A 20,121-nucleotide genomic window follows, 5' to 3' on the forward strand; every position below is an offset into this window, starting at 1 on the left:
TCTCTTTCAAGTCTGTCCACTATACCAGAGGTCCCCAACCCCCAGTCTGCGACCTGGTGCCTGGTGCCGTGGCCTGAGCTGGACCGGGCCAAGGAGACTGACCACCCCCGCCCACACTCCCCCCCACTGAGCCCCCACACGAGCACTTCCCCAGCCCTTAGCGCATGCACACAATTGTTCCCTGAGCGCCCTTTGTGCATGCACACAAGCGCAAGTGCACCCGCACTAACACCCCCCCACTCTGTGCATGCGCATGAGCACCCGCATGAGCACCCTCCTGCTCCACACATGCGCGTGAGCGAGTGCGGGAGGTGCCCCGCCTTCCCCAACTGGTCCACGAGGTTAAAAAAGTTGGGGACCACTGCACTACACCACAATGATATTTGTTACAAATTAAGGGAAAATAAATACATTGTGGATAATTTGAACCATTTGATTTCTATCCTAGATGGCAGAAATGTGATTAGTTCTGGTGCTGAATATTTTTAGACTTTGGATAAATCTAATTAATGTTTCCTCTTCAGTGCTTTCATTGACTTTCATTGTAAGATGACGTGGGTAAGCCCTCCAAAACTAGGAATATTTCCAGGCCTAATAGAGAATGGGAAAGGAACTGGTAACCCTTGCAGTGCAAAGGGAAACTGATTTTCTAAATATGACGACACACATTTCTGAGAAGATCTCGTTTCCCCAGTGGTCTGGCCAATTCACTCATTTTATTCCTTTTTCCAATTGCTTTTTACCTGCAGCAAGGAGGGTCAGAATTTGTTCCTGTGGTAGTGAACCGTGCAGTTCTCAGGTCCATGAGTAGGAGAGATGTGCTGGTCAAACGCTGGCCAAAGCCATTACAGTGGCAATACTTCCGGTCGCTGCTTCCAGATAATCCAATTACCATGTGTCCGTTCTGCTTTCAGGTATGAATAATATTTTAATCAGGAGGAGCAAGGAGGGTGGAGTCTGGTTATTTCTTAAAAATAAACACCAGAGATATCAGTTTGGCTCTTTCTTATCTTATTAAAAAGTAGAAATTTTTGTTCAACAATAAAATTATCTAAAGCATGTGTGAGAAAGACTTGAATAAAGATGGATCTGTGGTTGCTAGTTTTGAGAAATTAAGTGAGTTAAGCGCTATAAGAGTCAACCAGTGAATCTGTTCATTAAAGGATGAGAGTGAATCTGTGGGTTTTTTATCTCTCTCCCCCTCCCCTCCCCTGACATTCTGGTGGAAACATTAAGACAGTAAATTGGTTGGTTTGGAGGAAGAGGGAGTTCTTAGTGGGAAGAAACATGGTTTGAGGATGAATAGGGGGAAAGTACTATACAATTAAAGGATTCTAAGGGATAATGTATCTAAATTCAGCCATCTTGAGAGTATGGTCACTTTGGCATGTGGAACTTGTCAAGGGCCTGTATTTTTTGAGAGGAAACTTTGCAAGATGCTTGAACAATTTATATTTAGGAGATTTCAAGCACTGTGGTTTGTTCTTGAAGGTTAGTGATTATGATTAAATGTACTGAAAATGCTATACACAGATGAACAGTTCATTACATTGCAAATTACTGTTTCCTGGAAGATGGTTGTCTTAGTCTTTTTATAGCAGATGCAGTGAAGGGTCCCATGGCACCTTAAAGATGTGCATTTCCATGAACTGGAGACCACGCCATTACATATATGAAGTACCATATTTTTCGCTCCATAAGACGCACCTTTCCACAAGACGCACCAAATTTTTAGGAGAAGAAAACAGGAAAAAATAATTTGTTTTCTTCTCCTAAAAATTGGTGAGCCTTATGGAGAGGTCCATCTTATGGAACACATCCTAGGATCCTTTGGAGGCTCACCCTGCCCCCCCGGGGGTCAGAGGGGGCAAAATCGCCACCTTCTGGGACTCCTTCAGAGGCTTCCCAAGCCTCAAAAGACTCTCAGAAACTGGTGATTTTGCCGGTGCTGGCCCTGTGCGGGGGTGTGTGGCAAGGGTCCTGGGAGGCTCCCTCAGACCCTTGCCACGCTCCCCCCAGCCCTCCATGGGGTCGGGGGGGGGGTAAAATCGCCAGCTTCTGAGAGTGTTTTGAGGCTTGGGAAGCCTCAAAACACTCCCAGAAACTGGCGATTTTGCCGGTGCTGGCCCTGTGCGGGGGGGGGGGGAGCGTGGCAAGGGTCCTAGGAGGCTCCCTTGGACCTTTGCCACCCTCCCCCCACGGGGCCAGGGGGGTAAAATCGCCAGCTTCTGGGAGTATTTTGAGGCTTGGGAAGCCTCAAAACACTCCCAGAAACTGGCGATTTTGCCAGTGCTGGCCCGTGCAGTGGTGGGAGGAGCGTCGCAAGGGTCTGAGTGAGCTTCCAGGATCCTTGCGACGTTCCCCCCACCTGGTAGCCGGCGATTTCGCCGGCGCTGGCCCCGTGGGGGAGCCTCGCAAGGGTCCTGGAAGGCTCACCCGGACCCTTGCAACGCTCCCCCCCATGGGGCCAGCAGCGACGAAATTGCTGCCTTCGGTCCATAAGACGCACGGACATTCCTCCCCACATTTTGGAGGGAAAAAAGTGCGTCTTATGGAGCAAAAAATACGGTATATCCTTGGTTTAGATGCATTTGTATACATAGAGAAAATTGTATAGTGGTGGGTTTAAAGACAACAGCATATGAAGAACAGCAGTAGGTCTGTACTACTTCTAGGCAAAACCAAGATGCACAGAGCAAAACAGAGGGATATGGTCTCTGGGTGGTTCAGAGGAGGAATCCACAAAATGGGGAACAGCCCCTTCCACACCTACCTTTCAGCCGACCGAGGTGCTTCATCTGGCCACTTTTCTAGTAGCATCCACACCTGGCTCCTGGTGTGTTTGATGCTGCCTTTTGTGTCCTTTCTTGGCGGCTGCCTTTTGTGTCCTTTCTTGGCGGGCTTGTTCTCTGGAGTCCAGGAGCAGCCAGGAGGAACTCTTATCACCCCTGGAGGTTGTGTGGCACCTGCCCTCATTTCTGGCAGTGACTCATTCTGTGCATCACCTACTGGACTCTGTGAATGACACCCGACTCCCTTCTATGCCCTCCTCACACTTTGCCCCTTTACTATGAGCACAAGAAAGTGATTCTGGCTCCTTTGAACAATTCATTGAGGATATATTTTTTTCTGAATTACAGGCATGGCTTTTTCTGCCTTAGCACTGGTGGGGGGGGACATTTTCTCAAAAATGAAAACATTTCTGTATGCTTCAGCCTCCTCCCCACCCACCCCAAAGTGTTTCCCCCATTCATCATTCTGAGGAGGAAGCAGGTATAGGTTTGAAAGTTTGAATTCAGATTCCCCCCTCTCCCAATCTTCCTCAGGTTTACTTGTTCTATCAAAAGAGGAAGGAGGAGAGTTGTTGGGAAGCGAGGATCTAGAGGGATTCCCCTTACATAGTCTTCTTCACTCTGAAGATTTTTCTACTCTTGTGTCTAAAGTTATTTCCACCTTGGGCCTCTCTCTCTGCCCACTAATGCGCAAAACCAAGGCTGATCACTAAAACCTGGAAGGTGCAGGTACTGCTGCCAAGAACATTCACAGTCCTCTGTCTGCCAGACCTTCTGTTAAGGAAATCCCCTTTCCCTCCATTTTTTTCATCTGCTGAACGAGGAGTGGGATTCTGCTATTCAAAGCAAGAGGGCTCCTTATACAGTTCGTAACTTGTACGCCTTGTATCCTAAGCAATAGGGATGCTAAAGACCCTTTTATTTTATTCTCCTGTGTCGTTGTTACTATCTGGGGCCTTGGTGGTGTGCCTCTATCCGAGGACCCAGATGAAAAAAGTGCAGAAATGTTTAACTGCAAAGCACATGACTTCTCTGTCCCGTCAGTGACAGGAGCCTCAGCCAGCTGTCTTGTTTGCCAAGCCTTCCCTTCTCTGGACAGAGAATATTTTACAGAGCACAGATTTGTGCTTCAACTCTCTTCACAGAAGCTTACTCATAATGTATGAAACCATGTAGTTCATAGTTGATGCCACCCCATTGACACGATTTCCCTTTCCATCAGAATTTTGCCTCCTCTATAGTGGCATGCCATTTCCTGTCCGGGGTGGGGGGGTTAGGTGGTGGGAGGCTGGTCCTCACTCTTGGGCCAGTTTGGCCTCAGGTTGTTTGGAGATGGAGCCCTTAAGGGTATTGTGAGAGAAACTGAGAAAAGGTTAGCTAGTTCACTTTTTCTAGTGAGAGAAGAATATATAGTAAAACCCTCTCATCCATACTAGAACACTTTTCCTTTCATTGCTGCTTTGCCTACATTAGACTCAGGGACTTAGGCTCCTTTAGACTCCTTTCTCAAACCCTCCAGGAAAGAGTCCATTTCTGTTGTCAGAGGTGGCAAGCATCAGTGTTGACCCGGAACTGCAGCTGATGGTGCTGGAAGAGTTTTGTACTTTGTACAAAACGGGCATGACCACCACCACAACTGGGTTTTCAAATCATCTCCCAGGTTCCCAGGTTCTTTCCCTCCCCAAAAGCATATTTCCACCCCAAACATCCAAAACCTTCCTGTTTCTCTTTTTTGTCTTCTGTCCTTAGGAAGACAGGAAGAGGACTCCAGAGTCAGTAAAAACTGTTTCAGCATCACATCTATCCTGCCGCCTGAGCTGGCTTGTGATTGGTTGAACCCAGTCTTGTTGATTCTTCCTCTGACCTTACTAGAATAGACCCTCACTGTGAAAGCCCAGTGTACCATTCACAATAGTCATCACTCTAAGTATTACTTGCTTCCCCCCCCCTTATGCATTACATTAACACTAGAAGGAGAACAATTAGTTTATCTTATGGTATAATCACACCATTACCTGGCTGGATAGTTCAGTGAGTTAGGTATCCAGCTGCAGAGCCAGAAAATGGGAGTTTGATTTCCCACTGTGCCTCCTGTGAGAAGAGCCAGCCTTTGTGGCCTTTGGCAAGCTACACAACCCCAGGGTGCCCCGAAAGGAACGGAATGATAAACCACTTCTGAGTACTCTCTATATAGAGAAAAGGGTCACCATAAGTCAGAATCAACTTGATAGCATGGAGTTATTATCATCATATAATCATGGTGTTGGAAGGGGTCTATAAGGTCATTTAGTCCAAACCACTGCTCAGTGCAGAAATACAAATCAAAACAGATCTGACATGTGGTTGTTGGATTGACTCCCAGGGTAATTAGTTCCATTGTCATACTGCTCTAACAGGAAGTTTTTCCTGATATTCAGCCAAAATCTGGCTTCCTGTAGCTTGAGCTACATTACTATGTATCCTGCACACTGGAATGACAGAGAACAAATCCTGCTGTTCTTCTGTATGACCGTCTTTCAAGTATTTGAAAAGTGCTATCGTATCTCCCCTCAGTCTTCTTTTCTAAAGGCTAAACATGCCCATTATAATCACCTAATGATGAATGAACCCAAACTTGATGCAGTTAAATGAGTTAACATAGTACATCACTTTTAGGCTGAAGTCTTCCATTTAAATCTTTTTGTTAACCTCTGGTGACTATAAAAGTCAGCAAAAATGAAATGTTCTCCCACAGGTTTCTTGATGTTTGCATGTTTATGTAGGATTTGTGTACATTTATAGAGGTTGGCCTGTTTGTCCTATGGAAAAAGCAATCGGGCATTACAGGCAGGTGGTAGCATTCATTAGGTGGGAGAAAGTGGGGCTGAATGAACCACTGATGGTTTTCTTGCATGCTACTAGGGTCTTGTGCTAGCATTTACATGGATGATTAATAACTTCTGTTATTGTGGCACACCTGACACCTGCAACCCTAATTTGCAGATGTTTCATTCAGAAGATTACGAGCTCCTGGTGCTTCAATACAACTGTTGTCCATATTGTCGGAGGAAGTCAGATGAATCCTGCTAATGAGAGAACGCAGTCACTCAGGCATGGAGCAATTCTGCTGCCGGGATTGTATTATTAAGTGTTTCTGGGTTTCTTTAGGCTTTCCTAACAACTTGGGTGGGGGAACTGCAGGCAAGATAACATGATATATAGGAAATTATACAAGTGTAATTGCAGAATTTTTATGACTACCTCATACATCTGTAAAGTTAAACGAAAAAGAGAGTTTATAGATTTCTATGTATATATTTAAACACTGTTACCCTAGAATGTATTTCAAACATTTTCATGGCACCTTGTCTATTTGTCACAGGCTGAACAATAATCATTAAGGTTGAAATCTATGCTGGAGAGAAAACATCTTGTTTTTAGTTTTGATTGGGTCCTTTATTATTTTGGTTTTGTTATAACTTCCAATAAATATTTTTTTAAAGTATATGCTTTTTCTTTTGAACATTTATTTGTGCTGGGGTTGTTTTTACATAGTTTTAAAGATGGGCTGAAACAATTTTGACAAGATTGCCATGGTTGGACAGAGGACAACATCTTCCTTGAGAAGTGCTTTTGATATTTAGAAGAATTTTACTATGCAGAAGACCCATAGGGGACATGACACAAAAACATTCATTTGTAGAGACATCAAAATCATAAGGATCCTTCCATGCGACCAGAAGACATGACATTTTGGCATATTTATAGAAACAAGGATTATGAGAACAATCTACAGTAGAGAGCAAACAAATTACTTTAAATGTGTTAACATCAGTTGCAGGCTGAAATCCTGTTGGGTGGGTTTTGCCTGCATAAGGATATGAGGGTTCGACTTTAGGCTCCTCCCTTTGTGCAAAGAAACCAGGAGATTTTTGTTGTTTAGAAACAGGTGTGATATTTATTGGTGTATTCAACAAATAATCAGTATCAGCGAAATGGTTCCAACATCTTCCTCCTTCTGACAACGGGTTGGTAAGGGGCTTCCATTTGTCGTCCAGGAAGGGGTTCCTTTCACCAGAGTTCCATAGACCTAGCCAATCAGTCAAGAATTTCAGGTTCACTGTCTGTCCCCCTTCACCTTCCAGCAGGGGCATGGTGTCGTCGTCCCGGCCATCAACCCACGCAGGACATCCTTTGGGTGTAAGGGTCTTCCAGAGTCCTCCCTATACTCCTTCCTCCTCATTTTGTTCACCCTCCATTCTAACCTCTCTCTTCTCTCTCTCTGTCTCTCTACTCTCTCCTCTTCTCTCAACTTTCTCCTCCATTCCCTGGTCCTGCCTCTCCCCAATAAGATGGTCGTGGTGGGATCCCCCTTTTCTTATAGTCAGCCTATTCCTTAGGCACTCTCAGTTTTTCCCATGCTCCAGTCCATAGATCATCCAGACCCATTCCCAACCTGGTGGCAACTACTCTTCCCTTCTCTTTATATCAGCTGTCCCCCACCTCAATCTCCACCCTCTTCTTCCATTCCATTCCCGCCATTTTTCCCTGAGTCCCTTTGACGGTTAGCTTTTGTATTCCTCCTGCTCTGTTCTTTTGGGGGATGAGAGAGGCTGGGTTTGTACCTCCTTCTCTGCTGTATGGAGGAGGGACGGCACTTCGGTGAGCGGGATGCCACTCTCGCCTCCTGTCTCACATACCCCCCATCCGAGAAGGCCATCGATTCCTCCTCGCTCCTTGGGTGGATTTTGCCTTCATAAGGGTAGTACTATCATCAGCAGTGCAGATTGCAGCTCATCAAATGCTTATGTGATTTTGGAGTATGCAGAGCATGAACCCAGATATTTTCAGAATGAAGCTTTCAATCAGAAGCTATCTGCTGCTGCCACTAAGATCATTCCGATTGCACAAGGGGATCCCGTCCAGCACAATTTTTCCCACAGAGCTGGATTTTGGTATACAATATATATAATTGAAAACACGCCGATCATAAAATACCATGATGTAACATTTATACTTGCCTGACTTAAATGAGATGTGTGAAGTGTATCTCCTGTATAATTAATCTACTCCATATTATCTAGATAATACAGAGGTAATCTAAGACACATTTATCATTATAAAGTTTGTTATATACATCTCCATGAAGAAAAGAGTGTGTATTCCAAAATAGTTAAGCTACTTCTATATTATCTACAAAGCTGCACTTTGCTATTGAGCCACCCTGGTATTCTCTGGTTATTTGAGAAACTTTGCAATGGATCATTTTTATACCTTAGGGTTGAAATTCAACAGAGAGCTGTTGCCTCAGAAGTGATCAAAGAGTGAGCAGCAGAGAGTAAGCAAAATCATGGAACTGCATGTGGACTTTTTTTTTCAGAGATGCTGCCAGTGGCACGCAAAGTGTCAACTGAGATAAAACTGAACAGGATTGGTGAGGGAGAGACAAGAGGATTAGCCTGCCCAAGCTTCTTACAGAAAGAATCCTGAAAGGGGCAGTGGATAAGATTGAGAAGAGAGTGTATGTCAGGAGGTTAAATAACTCCATTCTCCAAGATATAGAAAAGTTTTCAGATGGAAGAATGAGAAAATGACATTCAAAATTACATCCTTTCTCTCTCTTGCTAGGTTCACCACCATGCACTATAAGGCCAGAAAATAAAACATCCCAATCTTGGCCTGAGAGTATAGAAGATAGTAATATGTCTTCTGTGTTTACTTTATGCTGAGTCAGGACTTTTTAGTTAGCTGACTACTACTGTATCTAATCTGGAAATTTTGGGCAGAAATCTACTGTAACCTCTCAGGATGAGAGGGGAAGGCATAAGAACAGTGGAAAAGAATATATGCACAAAAATGAAGTGTTGGTTCATGTGAATAAATGCCTATATCCCTCAGAAAAGTGCAAGGTTTCTTCACAGTTCTCCATCCAAGTGGAAAAGTCAAAAGTTGGTAAGCTCACTCCCAAGATGGAGATTCCAAAAGCAATGAGTTTTGCAGGTGCCAGCTTATACAGTGGTGCCCCTCATAGCGACAATAATCAATTCTGAAAAAATTGTCGCTGTGGGCAAAAAACTCACCGTTCTGTAAAAATCCTCCATGCGACTGCCATTTTTGCTGCCCGGTAAGCGAGGAAAGGGCGCGAAAACACTGGGCAGCCATTTTATTTACTAGGCAGCCATTTTGGAACCACCGATCAGCTGTTTTTAAAACATCGCAATGCGAAAATTGGTAAGCGAAACGCTTAGCAATCATTGCAAAGCGATGTTTTGCCATCTAAAACATCGCAAAAAAACATCACTATGTGGATTCATCATTAAACGGATTGCTCGTTATGCGGGGCACCACTGTACCTAGAAGCTGATATTGAGATGGAGAAGGAAGAGTGGTCCTCCATTTCTGAACGCCCAAGGTTGTCTGTTGCCTTAAGGGAAAGGTGCAGGTTCTTCTTTGTGGCCTCTGTGAATCACACCCTGGGTGACCCGCGCCTGTGTGGAGCCTCATCATAAAGTTCTAGAGCTTTTGCTGTAGCAAAAAATAGAATAGCACATTAGAATAAGGCCCCTTCCCCCTCATATAAGTACCTTGGTGCCAAGATTCCCCTTTCAGTTTCTTTCAACCACCACGTTGAGAGCTTCATAGTTCTGCTTCTGTGAGTAAAAGAGAGAGTTTCTTCTTGATTCCTTTCTGTTATCAATCTTTTCCCCTCTAAACTTTTAGATCAAATTCATTATTATCAGAGATTTTTTCTTTTCTACTTCGCTCAGCCTCTGGCTGCAGGACCCCCCCCCCATCATCGTCTTTTCTTTAATTATTTTCCATATTCATGGCCCCTTTGGGCCCATTTAAACACTATGTGGTCTGTGATAACAAAATACCACTCTCCGATGGCCATGCCAAGTGTCTTTTTTGCTTGGGAGAGGCACACCAAATGTCCTGCCAGCACTGTAAGAACTTCAAGCACGGAGTCCTCCGTTCTCGCTCATCCAGATTAAAATTCGATCTTTGGGAACAATCCCTTCAACCAACCAAAATGGCCCAACCTCCTTGTAAGGCCACCTCCCAAACCAAAGCAATGGAGAAGACTTTCTGAAGCCTCAAAACAACGTCCGTTGACCACACTGTCCCACTCCGATGCTCTGTCCACTTTGTCTAAAACTTCAAAAACCCATAAATCGAAGTGTTCAATACTGAAATCCTTGATATCGAAACCCTTCACTAAATGTCAAGTGTCCACCGAAGCCTCTTCAGTTCCAGAGCCTTCTCTGCCTAAAAGACCTAAACAGCATAGATCTAAAGCTCCAGTCGTTTCTCAGCAGCCTCAACAAACCGCCAAATCAATCTCTCTTGGTTCGCCTTCAAACGATGACAGAATCCCCTCTCATCAACCCTGCTCCCAATCACGAGAATGGGATGATCAATTAACATCTTCTTCTCCCAGTCCTCAACACTCTGTTCTTTTGAGCAACCCTTCTGTAGTTGCTTCACCTGACAGGGTTGACTCCAAACAACAACTAGAGACCATACCTTATTCGATAACATCTAATAGTCCACCATGACCTCAGAAACATCAGCCCCAACAGTCCCTGGAGCCGTCTATTTCATCATGTGTAGCTCAGACCCGCGTTCAGCACTCTTACCGGGTTGCCATTTGCCTCGACCAGTGCTTGACCAGTCAAACTGAAACTGCCAATCAGCCAGTTGCTTTATCCAGTTCGGCCATAGCTTCTCATGGCGGGCCTCGATCTCGACAGCCATCAGTGTCAAAACGGCCATATCACTGTGACCCACATCAACTCCAACACGCTCCCTACCTGGGACCTAAAAGACCAGGACAGTTGAAAAATTTTCTTCTACACACGAGGCTTTTACAGCTCCAGCCTCCCGATATTTTCTCATTAAGCCAGACGAGGGAAATCATTCCTCTCGCTCAGCATCTGCAGCATTTATATGCTCCACTGCTTTACCAGCTCATCAACAACCTCCGTTTCAACATCACCGACACACAGGCTCTGGTATCGATGATCTTCAATATCCATCCTGGTCCATGGACACTCGCTCTGTCTCTCTATCGACGCACAATTTCCATCACCCAATAGAACCAAGCCATCAATCTCGACATCACTATGACCCCGAATTTGACACCAATGTTCAACCATATCAAACAACATCCATGGACACTCAGATGACATCTCGATATTGAAAATCCACAACACCGGCAAAACTGTTTTCCTCATCGCCATCACCTCAGCTCAACGAGCTAGTGATTTAGCGGCCTTATGTCACGACTATCCTTATTTACAATTTTTTCCAGACAAAGTCAAACTATCCATGGATATTTCTTTCCTCCCCAAAGTCATATCTCAATTCCATTTCTCTCAGCCATTTATCCTTCCTTCCTTCTTCCCATCACTGTCCACAACTCAAGAAAGAATCCTCCATACTATAGACGTTAGATGAGCCTTTGCCTTTTACGTCCAATGCACCCAACCTTTCAGGCGTTCACCTCGACTTTTCATAAGTCACCAACAACCTACTAAAGGTGACATCTCAAACTATATCTAGATGGGTCACTTCAACCATTCACCTTGCGTATTAGCTGGCACACAAACCAGTCCCAAAGGTGATTCGCCCTCACTGCACCAGAGCAGTGGCAACCTCTACGGCATTCCTACGTGGCGTACATCTTCCAGACGTCTGCACCTCTGCCATTGGGGCACAGCCGTCCACTTTCATTCGGCATTATAGACTTGATCTCCGGCAAAAGTCTGATGCGGCCTATTTTAGCCTCTACCTTGGTGTGACAACATGCCTCCGGGTAACACAGCTTTTTAGTCACCCAGGGTGTGATTCACAGAGGCCACGAAGAAGAATGACAGATTACCCACCTGTAATTGTAGTTCTTTGAGTGGACTTCTGTGATTCACACATCCCGGCCTTCCTCCCCACTGTCACGCCATCCTGCTTAATGTAGCAGCGGTTGACACAACTGAAAGGGGAGCCTTGGTGCCAAGGTACTTATATAAGGGAGGAGGGGCCTTATTCTGAAGTGTTTTTGCTACCACAGAAGCTCTAGAACTTTCTGATAAGGCTCCAGGCAGGCGTGGATCACCCAGGGTGTGAATCACAGAGGTCCACTCAAAGAACTACAATTACGGGTGAGTAACCAGTCATTCCTGCTGTGCCACAAGGATGGGCATATGCTCTCCCCCCCCCCAATAAGACAAGATGCTTCTCTCCCCTTATGGCTAGACTCCTGTCATTACTGGAAGGAAAGGCAACATAAATGGCTTGGGTCCAAGCTATCTCAAAAATTGTTATCTCCCATTATGAGCCTGCTTGGGTGTTAAGATAATCAGGAGATGCCTTTCTCTTGGTCCCGCCACCTTCACAAGTGTGTCTCATGGGGACACAGGAGAGAGCCTTCTCTGTTGCTGCTTCCAGACTCTGGAACTCCCTTCTACAGGAGGCCAGGCTGGCCCCATTTTTGCTGTCCTGCAGGCAGGCAAATACAGTACTTTTCTGTTTAGGCAACTTTTCCTTCAATGACTGGATGCCTGAGTGTGGTTTTTAGATGGGTTGTTATGCATCATTGCTTTGCCTGTGTCTTCAATACTGCTTGTATTTGTTCCTTTTCAGTGTTTGTATACTTATTGTTTTTAGCTTTATTATTGTCTTTTAATGATGCAGGCTGCCTCTTTATACTCAGTTACTTGAAACATTGGCTTTTAATTATGTAAACCACTACTGTATACTTATTGTCTTCAGTTTTAAATATTGCTTTTCTACGATGTAAGCTGCCTTAGGTTCTTTTAAGAAGAAAGGTGGGGTAAAAATATTTTAAATCAATAAATAAAACATGCAGAAATCATTATGACTTTTTCAGGGAACATGCATTTACAATGGGTTTGTTAGTGTGGGGCATGCATGTCTCCCTTATCCCCCATCAGTGCTTTCACCATAGAAGTAGAGAGAACCAATCCTGTCTTTATATAAGACAACCTGGAGATAAAACATTTGGTAGTGTGCTAAGTAAAAAGGGCAAAATAATCTGTTTCTTTTCTGGCTCCTGGTACCCCCCTCACTGTAACCCCCCCCCGATTAAATGGAGGGGTTTACAACGAGGGGGGGTACCAGGAGGGGGTACCTCATCCTGGCTAGATAAACAAATTTCCTCTTACCAGGTGGTGTTGCCACTTTAAGGTAGATATCAGCTGGGGGAGAACACCTAGGTTTCAGCAAACCTTTCTGTGGGTAAAGCATTGCTACTGTCCTGAAGCACCAAGGAGTTCAAACATATAGTTGTTAAAGGTGACCCTAAGAACACTACAGTGATGTAGACATCTCTACAGCTTAATCATTAGTACCGGTATTGCTTGATCACCCCCCAAAAAAAGTTGTAATTAAACCACCAAACAGTTACACTGCAGTTTGATAGTGAGAAGAAAAGTGAGCTTATTTCCCTAGGGATAGGCTGAGCCCAGAACATATAAAAAGTTATCACTGTAGTAAACTATTTTTTTTTTTTTAGCAATGTTAAATTCTTAGACAGAAACACAGAATTTACTGCTATCGTTCTATCTGGGAATTTCTGTCCTTGCTTTCAGTAGTTAGCAACCTCTAGATGACTTAACTGCACAGTTAAATATGAAGCATCCAATAAAAGCAAGCAATAAATATACAAAGATAATGAGAGCTAAAAACACTAAAACCCTCGATAGCAGCCAAAGAAGTGTTGCTGCTATTTTCTCTGTGCATGGGAAGAAAGTAATTAAAAAAGCAACTATTTTGCCCCAAAATGTGCTGCGGGGGAGGGTTTCCTGCATCCTCTAGCATAAGATTTATTTGATATGTAGTAATCTTGGATATTGTGTTGAGAAATAGAAGCAGCTAAATGCAAGATACCACAAAGTGCACATGGTACTATCACACAGCAGTGTGGCTGTGACGTTTGACAGATTTTTTTTAAAGTAATGTACTTCTGTTGCCAATAATAGGAAGAGATGCTTGAGGGGTTCTCTGTCTTGAGCAGCAAAATGTCTTAGGCTGGCCCCGCCCATCTGGAACTCCTAGCATTGCCATAAAAAAATTACTGAGTCTCAACTTCAGGTACGATCAACAGAGGCACTGCAGTAAATAACCCGGCTAGCTATCTCTTGGCCTTGGAACTTCCTTCCAACTGAGATTTGTATTTTTCTTAGAAACTGTGCTTGATGTTCTTACTCTCTGGTAAGAGTAAATGGCAGGGAGTAGCTTCTGGGAAGGTTCAGAACGGGTCGCCGACTTCTTCTATTATCCCATGTACAGTACTTCTACCAGGCAATGCATCTAAATATTCTTGCAGCTCTTTCATGATAATAAAGTGATTCGGTATGTAGCAATTTTGGATATTGTGTTGAGAAATAGAAGCAGTGAAATACAAGACACCACAACACACAGATTGTTCTATCACCAGCAGTGTGGCTGTGACATTTGACAGATATTTGGCAGTGAAACAACTTCAGAAATGTCTTTGTGTAACTTCCTGGTTGCTCAGATGTGTCAGAGGTTCTGATAAAATAGTTAATATGGGCTTGGAAGTCTATACAGATGGATTGTCCTGCTTGCTCCTGACAGCTCCTGATTGCTCATGTAGACCAAAGAACCAATTTTATAAAAACATTCCACAGTATTTTAAATTTATTGCTGGGATGTGTGTGTGTGTGTGTGTGTGTGTGTGTGTGTGTGTGTGTGTGTGTGTGTGTGTGTGTGTGTGTGTGTGTGTGTGTGTGTGTGTGTTTCCTTTTCTTTCTCCACTATTTTGATGTTGGTGACACACTTTTGGTAATAAGCGGTGTCCACCTCAGCAACAGCTTATTGTGCTTAATATGACCTGTTTGTATATCTAAAAGATAAACCTTTAATCCTGCAATGCCAAATCCGTCCAGCAGTTAAGTAACTGTGAAGATATCTGGGCCATGTCCACGTAGCAGCTTCCCATGCCCTTGGATCCACTCTGTGACGCAGGAAGCATTCTTGAGGAAAATATGTCCAATTTCCCACCAAGACATACTCCTTCCAAGAAAGTAAGAAGTCAGACTTGCATTTCCCGTCCCACAAGGATCCTGCAAAATCTCTGGCAGAGCACAAGGGATGCTTAAGAACCCTGTGTTTGTGCTGTGAGTCCCTCAGTTATCTCCTGAAAAAGCCTGGGTGTTTCTGTTGCAGTTGTGGCATAATGGAGTTTACCAGGGGCATTGCAGGCCTTTCATTTCCACCATTAATAGATAAATTTTGTTTAGATTTCCAGTTGTACTTGGGTCAAGGAATCAGTATAAAATACGAAAATATTAAACGTGATGGTAATTCCACAAGCAAAGCAGAAAGTGTGCTGCTTATATACTGCCCCACAGCATTTGAAGCACTCTCTGGGCAGTTTACGATTTAGTTGTGCAGGTTACACATTGGCCCTGCCCCCCAGCAAGCTGGGTACTTGATTTACTGACCTCAGAAGAATGGGAGTCTGAGTGAACCTGAGGCCAGGTACCAGGGATCGAACCCAGATCACGAGCAGAGTTTTGGCTTCAATACTGCAGTTTAATCACTGTGCCTGAGGCTGCATAAAGAGCGAACATTCTTTCAGCAGAATGGAGCCCTCTGGAAAGGCATTCCCAGCATTCTGGTCAGAGAAATATTTTTCTGTGTCAAGCTTCTTGTGAGAACCGGTTTGGAAACAGGGAAGACTGGTTGGCCTTATAAAGGTCAGCACTGCACAGCACGGATTGGCTAGCACCTTGGAATGGCACAAACACACTTCCCTGCCCCATAACGTGGGGGAGCGTTTAGGATTTCTTTTGAATCAAACAAAGAAAGGTATGAATGATTCATTGATAAAATGAGGACGTCAGACAAACCAGCTCCAAGGCCTGAATCAGTACTGGAATCACTCATAGTTGCATCTCCCTTTTTCATTGGAACAACAGTCCTCTTTTAAGAAAACAGCCACAACAACATGGTGACAGCAGTCTTGATGTGACCTTATATATGATCAAACAGTGGATCAATATCTTCATATTACATGTGTTTTCAGCCTCCTTTCCTGCCTCACACTTTTTCTTTTTTCTTTTTGGCTTGTCATTTGTTCAGAAATACTTTCCCCTCCTGAAATCATTAAATTTGTATTTATAGACACAATAAAGCTGCGTACATGCACTCTATCTTAATTAAACAGGTGAGTGGAGGGTGGCAGAGAGAACAGACTTTGAGACGGAATTGTGACGTATTCTTTTCTTAAGGAAAAGAACCATAGCATGTGGTCTGTACTCCTTGATATCTCCAGTTTACAGATGGCCAGTGATGGGGGGGGGGGAACTCCACCTGAGGCCCTGGAGAAGTATTGCCAGTTGCAGTAGACACTGTTGGGCAACAGAAACCGGACTAGGTTCTTGTAAGGCAGCTTCTTAAGAAATTGGCAAAAGACATCAGAAAGCTGTGCAAGTATGTAGATGGGAATTCACAATTAAAACAAAGGAGTACCCTCAAGATAGTTTCATCCTTTAGCATCTGCAGAATGGGGACTTTCTTCCTTTCACCATCCTGCCGCAGCTCTCTTTTGTAGCAAAAAATAATAATAATCCTGCACTAGAAGATTTTCCCAACCCTCTAGACTCTCTAGAGCACAGGGTGTTTGTGAGGATGCAGGAAAAAAAGTGGATGCTGTTTCTGGCAGAAAGGACAGTATCCAATAGATGTATGCCATTGGACTCTGGCTGACAGTTCCAGTTCAGACAGGGAAGTGAACCACATGGTGTCTTTTATCCAGGCAACATGTAGCTTTCATTCAGAACAGCACTAAAGTAGAACAACGATTGACAGCTTAAGGGACTGTGCCCACTTCCCGCTGATGTGTTGTGCCTGCTAGCAGAATAAACTCCTGAATTATGACTTGGATGCAGAAAAATTGAGACAACTTATGTGTGGGTGAGTGGGTAGCAGAGCAGTATACCTGCTCAGAGAGGAGCAGCACTAATGGGGTGGTATAGAAATAGGAAGGAAGGAAGGAAGGAAGGAAGGAAGGAAGGAAGGAAGGAAGGAAGGAAGGAAGGAAGGAAGGAAGGAAGGAAGGAAGGAAGGAAGGAAGGAAGGAAGGAAGACACTTTTGTACTTATAATTTAACATCAGATGCTGAAGGAAAGAGTATGTTGCTGTCCCAGTGTATTTTGGATGTAATCCTTTTTAGGGCATTTAAAGGCACAATCACATGACAGAAATGTTCTGTCTACTTATGCCCTGGTTAGAGCATAGCTTAAATTTGCAGTCACACAATGCACAGTGCACAATTACCGAATAATTTACTTGGCCAGCATTGTAACTGGGGTCCATTCCCACTCGCCCAGAGGCTTCTATTATTTTTGTTTCGATGGCATTTCAATATATTCCTTAACAGTATGGCATATGTGAATGATCCTATTGATACTTTTTCAAAGTAAAGTCACCAGGGAAGGCAGCCCCCTTTACTGCCAAGCTGAGATCTGTGCAATTTTTAAAAATTATTTTTACATGGTCGGAGTACCAGTATGTTGGTAAACAGATGTTAACGTTTTTAAAGCACAATCTGGGCACGGATCATTCCACCTACTGTCTGGGAAGCGGGACAGCCCTGGGAATGGGTGTCCAGTCCACTGAGTACAATGCATTGCTTTCAGAGGCACCAGTGCAACAGAGGAAAGTACACCCATCATGGAACAGTAGCTGACATATCCATATACCAGTTAAAAAATGAAACTTATACATACACACAGACACACACCACGTGACTATGATGCACTACAACAAAGGTACAGAATGTTTCATTGAAAGTGTGGGACATTTGCTTCATGTGACTGTGGCCTCATTAGTAACAAATATATACCGTGTATATACTGTTTTTCCATGTATTAGACTAAAAATTGAGGGTCATCTTATACATGGAAATAAGCTGAGGAGAGAACAAAAACCAGTGGAGGGGAAAGCAGAGATCAAAGCGATCCTGCAGCGCTTTGATCCCTTTCCCCCTACACTTGCTAAGCCCTACTTAGATTTCTTAATTTTGGATTAGAAAAGTAGGGGGGGCATCTTATACATGGGGGTGTCTTATATACAGAAAAATATGGGTAGTCCTCTTTGAGCATGGTTACACAAGGGGGAAAACATTTGAATCAGGTTTAGAATGTTTTAAATCTATTTTTTCAAAATATGACTACATGATGCACATGGAAGCTTGGATCCCCCCCCCCCCCCAGGAAGCATGTTTCTGAGTCAGAAAGCAACATATTTGACTGGGCAGGAAAATGTCATTTAATTTAATTTGCGTGTGAAATTTATTTACAGTAGACCCTCGACTTACAGACTTTCTGAGTTACAGACTTCTCTGGCTGCAAAATTTAGGTTCGACTTGCAGCCTGAAAATCGATCTACAGACCAGAAAAAAACCAAAATGGAACAAAAATGGCCAGTTACGGGATTAATCGGTTTTCAATGCATTGTAGGTCAATGGAGACTCGACCTACAGACTTTTCGACCTGCAGCCACCATTCCAATACGGATTAATTCCGTAAGTAGAGGGTCCACTGTAGTTTGAGTCATTTTGGCATATGAGAATACCTCTGTCAGTGTAAATTGTGTCTGTGAGGTTTGCCACTCCTACCACTCACCATGATTTAGCAAAGCATGAGAGAGGCAAGTGAGAAAGCCTGAGGTTCACAGCTGGAGGCAAGAGCCAGATGAGATGAGTGGAGTGAAGAGCTCTCCTTGCAGTGGGGCAAAAACATGGATATGAGGTACGGATCCTCATGGATCCAGATGATTTTTATATGGGATCTGCCCCAAATCACTGTCAAATCAGTCCCATTTGTACCCACAGATTACAGCACAGAAATCAAGAGTACTCAGGTATATAGCTTTGTAGTGGCACAAAAACTTGGATCTGAGTCAAGGATCCTCATGGATGCACATGATTTTTATGTCAAACCTCTGTCCAGTTATAGGCCTCATATCTGTCCATTGATCAGGCAGTGGATTGGGGCAGATCCTCCACAAAATCATGTGTACGATTTTGCGTCCATGTCTTCATATGTCTCGGTATCCATGAAGATTTGTGTCTCGAATCAGTGTGCCACGGCAAAGGCATGAACTGAAGGACCCATGATTTATGTGTTGGAGTATATGGACACAAATGGGACCTACGTATGATTTGGTGGTGGTTTGGGGCAGATCAAAGTCCCTTCTTTGAATACTTCTTGAAGTAAAGAACAGTAAAGTTGGTAGGGGATGTTTAGGATGAAAGGAGAACATGTGCCCCCTGCCAAGTCAAGAGGAGTCAACCTGTGAGACATCCACAGTCCGTCCTTGGTTGGTGTTCTTTGGCGCCGAAAAGGGTCAGAATATTTTCAGGAGCACTGGTTTCTTTCTCCTTCAAGTTCCTAGCAGCTCTCTCCCTCTCTCTCTCTCTCTCTCTCCCTCTCTCTCTTTCTCTTTCTCTGCCTCTTTTTCCAAATGCTGCTTCTCTCTGCCTCCTAGGGAACAGCTGGGACATTCTGAAAGAGACAGTGGTGCAAGACAAAGCCTGAATTACAAGGATTTTAAAAGCCCAGGTAGCCCCCCCAACCGATATACAACAGCTGAAAACGAGATTTAAAGTTTTCCCAAGAGGTTGCACACACCGACCCAAACACCATGTAACTACCTTGTGACATTAACCCAATTTTAAAAAATCCAGTCCAGCTATCAATTCATTTTCATGCTCTAACCACACTCTTTAGCCGTTGTCTTCTCTGCTTATCGTGCTGTTCCATTTGGGTTTCCTGAAATTGACCACTTAACTTGTATTGTTCTGAACTCTGAAATGACACGATCTTTATCTAAACGGCTTATAGTCAAACATGTATAAGGCTGTAATCCTAAGGTCACTTCTCAGAAGTAAGCACCAGATCAGAATGTTCAAACAAACCTGTTGCTGCACAACAGGCGATGAACTGTATTATAAGCCTAGGACCCGTTATGGTGATGGAGGGGCTCATCCATTCAGATGTGACTGAGAGCCTTATATACTTTCACTGTTCTGGAATATACCTAACATGTAGGTGGCTGTGAAATGTTCCATATCCATATTCAGTCAGTCAGTTTGCAGTATGAATGGCTCGTATGTTTCTCTTTGTCTCTCTGATCATCTCATTGGGTACGTGTGTGGGTATCCTGAGAGGTGGCTTTGCTGAGACTTCTCTGAATCCAAATCCCTTGCATGGCTTCTGAACCTGCAGTGCAAACACCATGTGACCTGTGGATTTATCTATGAAGCACTGGTTTATTATTTTATTATTGCAATTTTATGGCT

General features: G+C 43.8%; 1 protein-coding gene across 4 annotated transcripts in view; it reads left to right on the forward strand.

Annotated features, from left to right (window-relative positions):
* Window positions 1–6,276, forward strand: part of IFT122 (intraflagellar transport 122) — an 84,214-nt gene extending 77,938 nt beyond the window's left edge. For all 4 annotated transcript variants that reach the window (XM_072989482.2, XM_072989483.2, XM_072989484.2 and 1 more), the window contains 2 exons: window positions 750–914; window positions 5,775–6,276. In XM_072989482.2, the coding sequence (XP_072845583.2) occupies window positions 750–914; window positions 5,775–5,861 (252 nt within the window). In that variant the 3' untranslated portion in view covers window positions 5,862–6,276. The remainder of the gene's footprint in view (window positions 1–749; window positions 915–5,774) is intronic.
* Window positions 6,277–20,121: the final 13,845 nt, after the last annotated feature.

This window comes from Pogona vitticeps, chromosome 2, assembly GCF_051106095.1.
Source record: "Pogona vitticeps strain Pit_001003342236 chromosome 2, PviZW2.1, whole genome shotgun sequence".
Classification (NCBI taxonomy): Eukaryota; Metazoa; Chordata; class Lepidosauria; order Squamata; family Agamidae; genus Pogona; species Pogona vitticeps.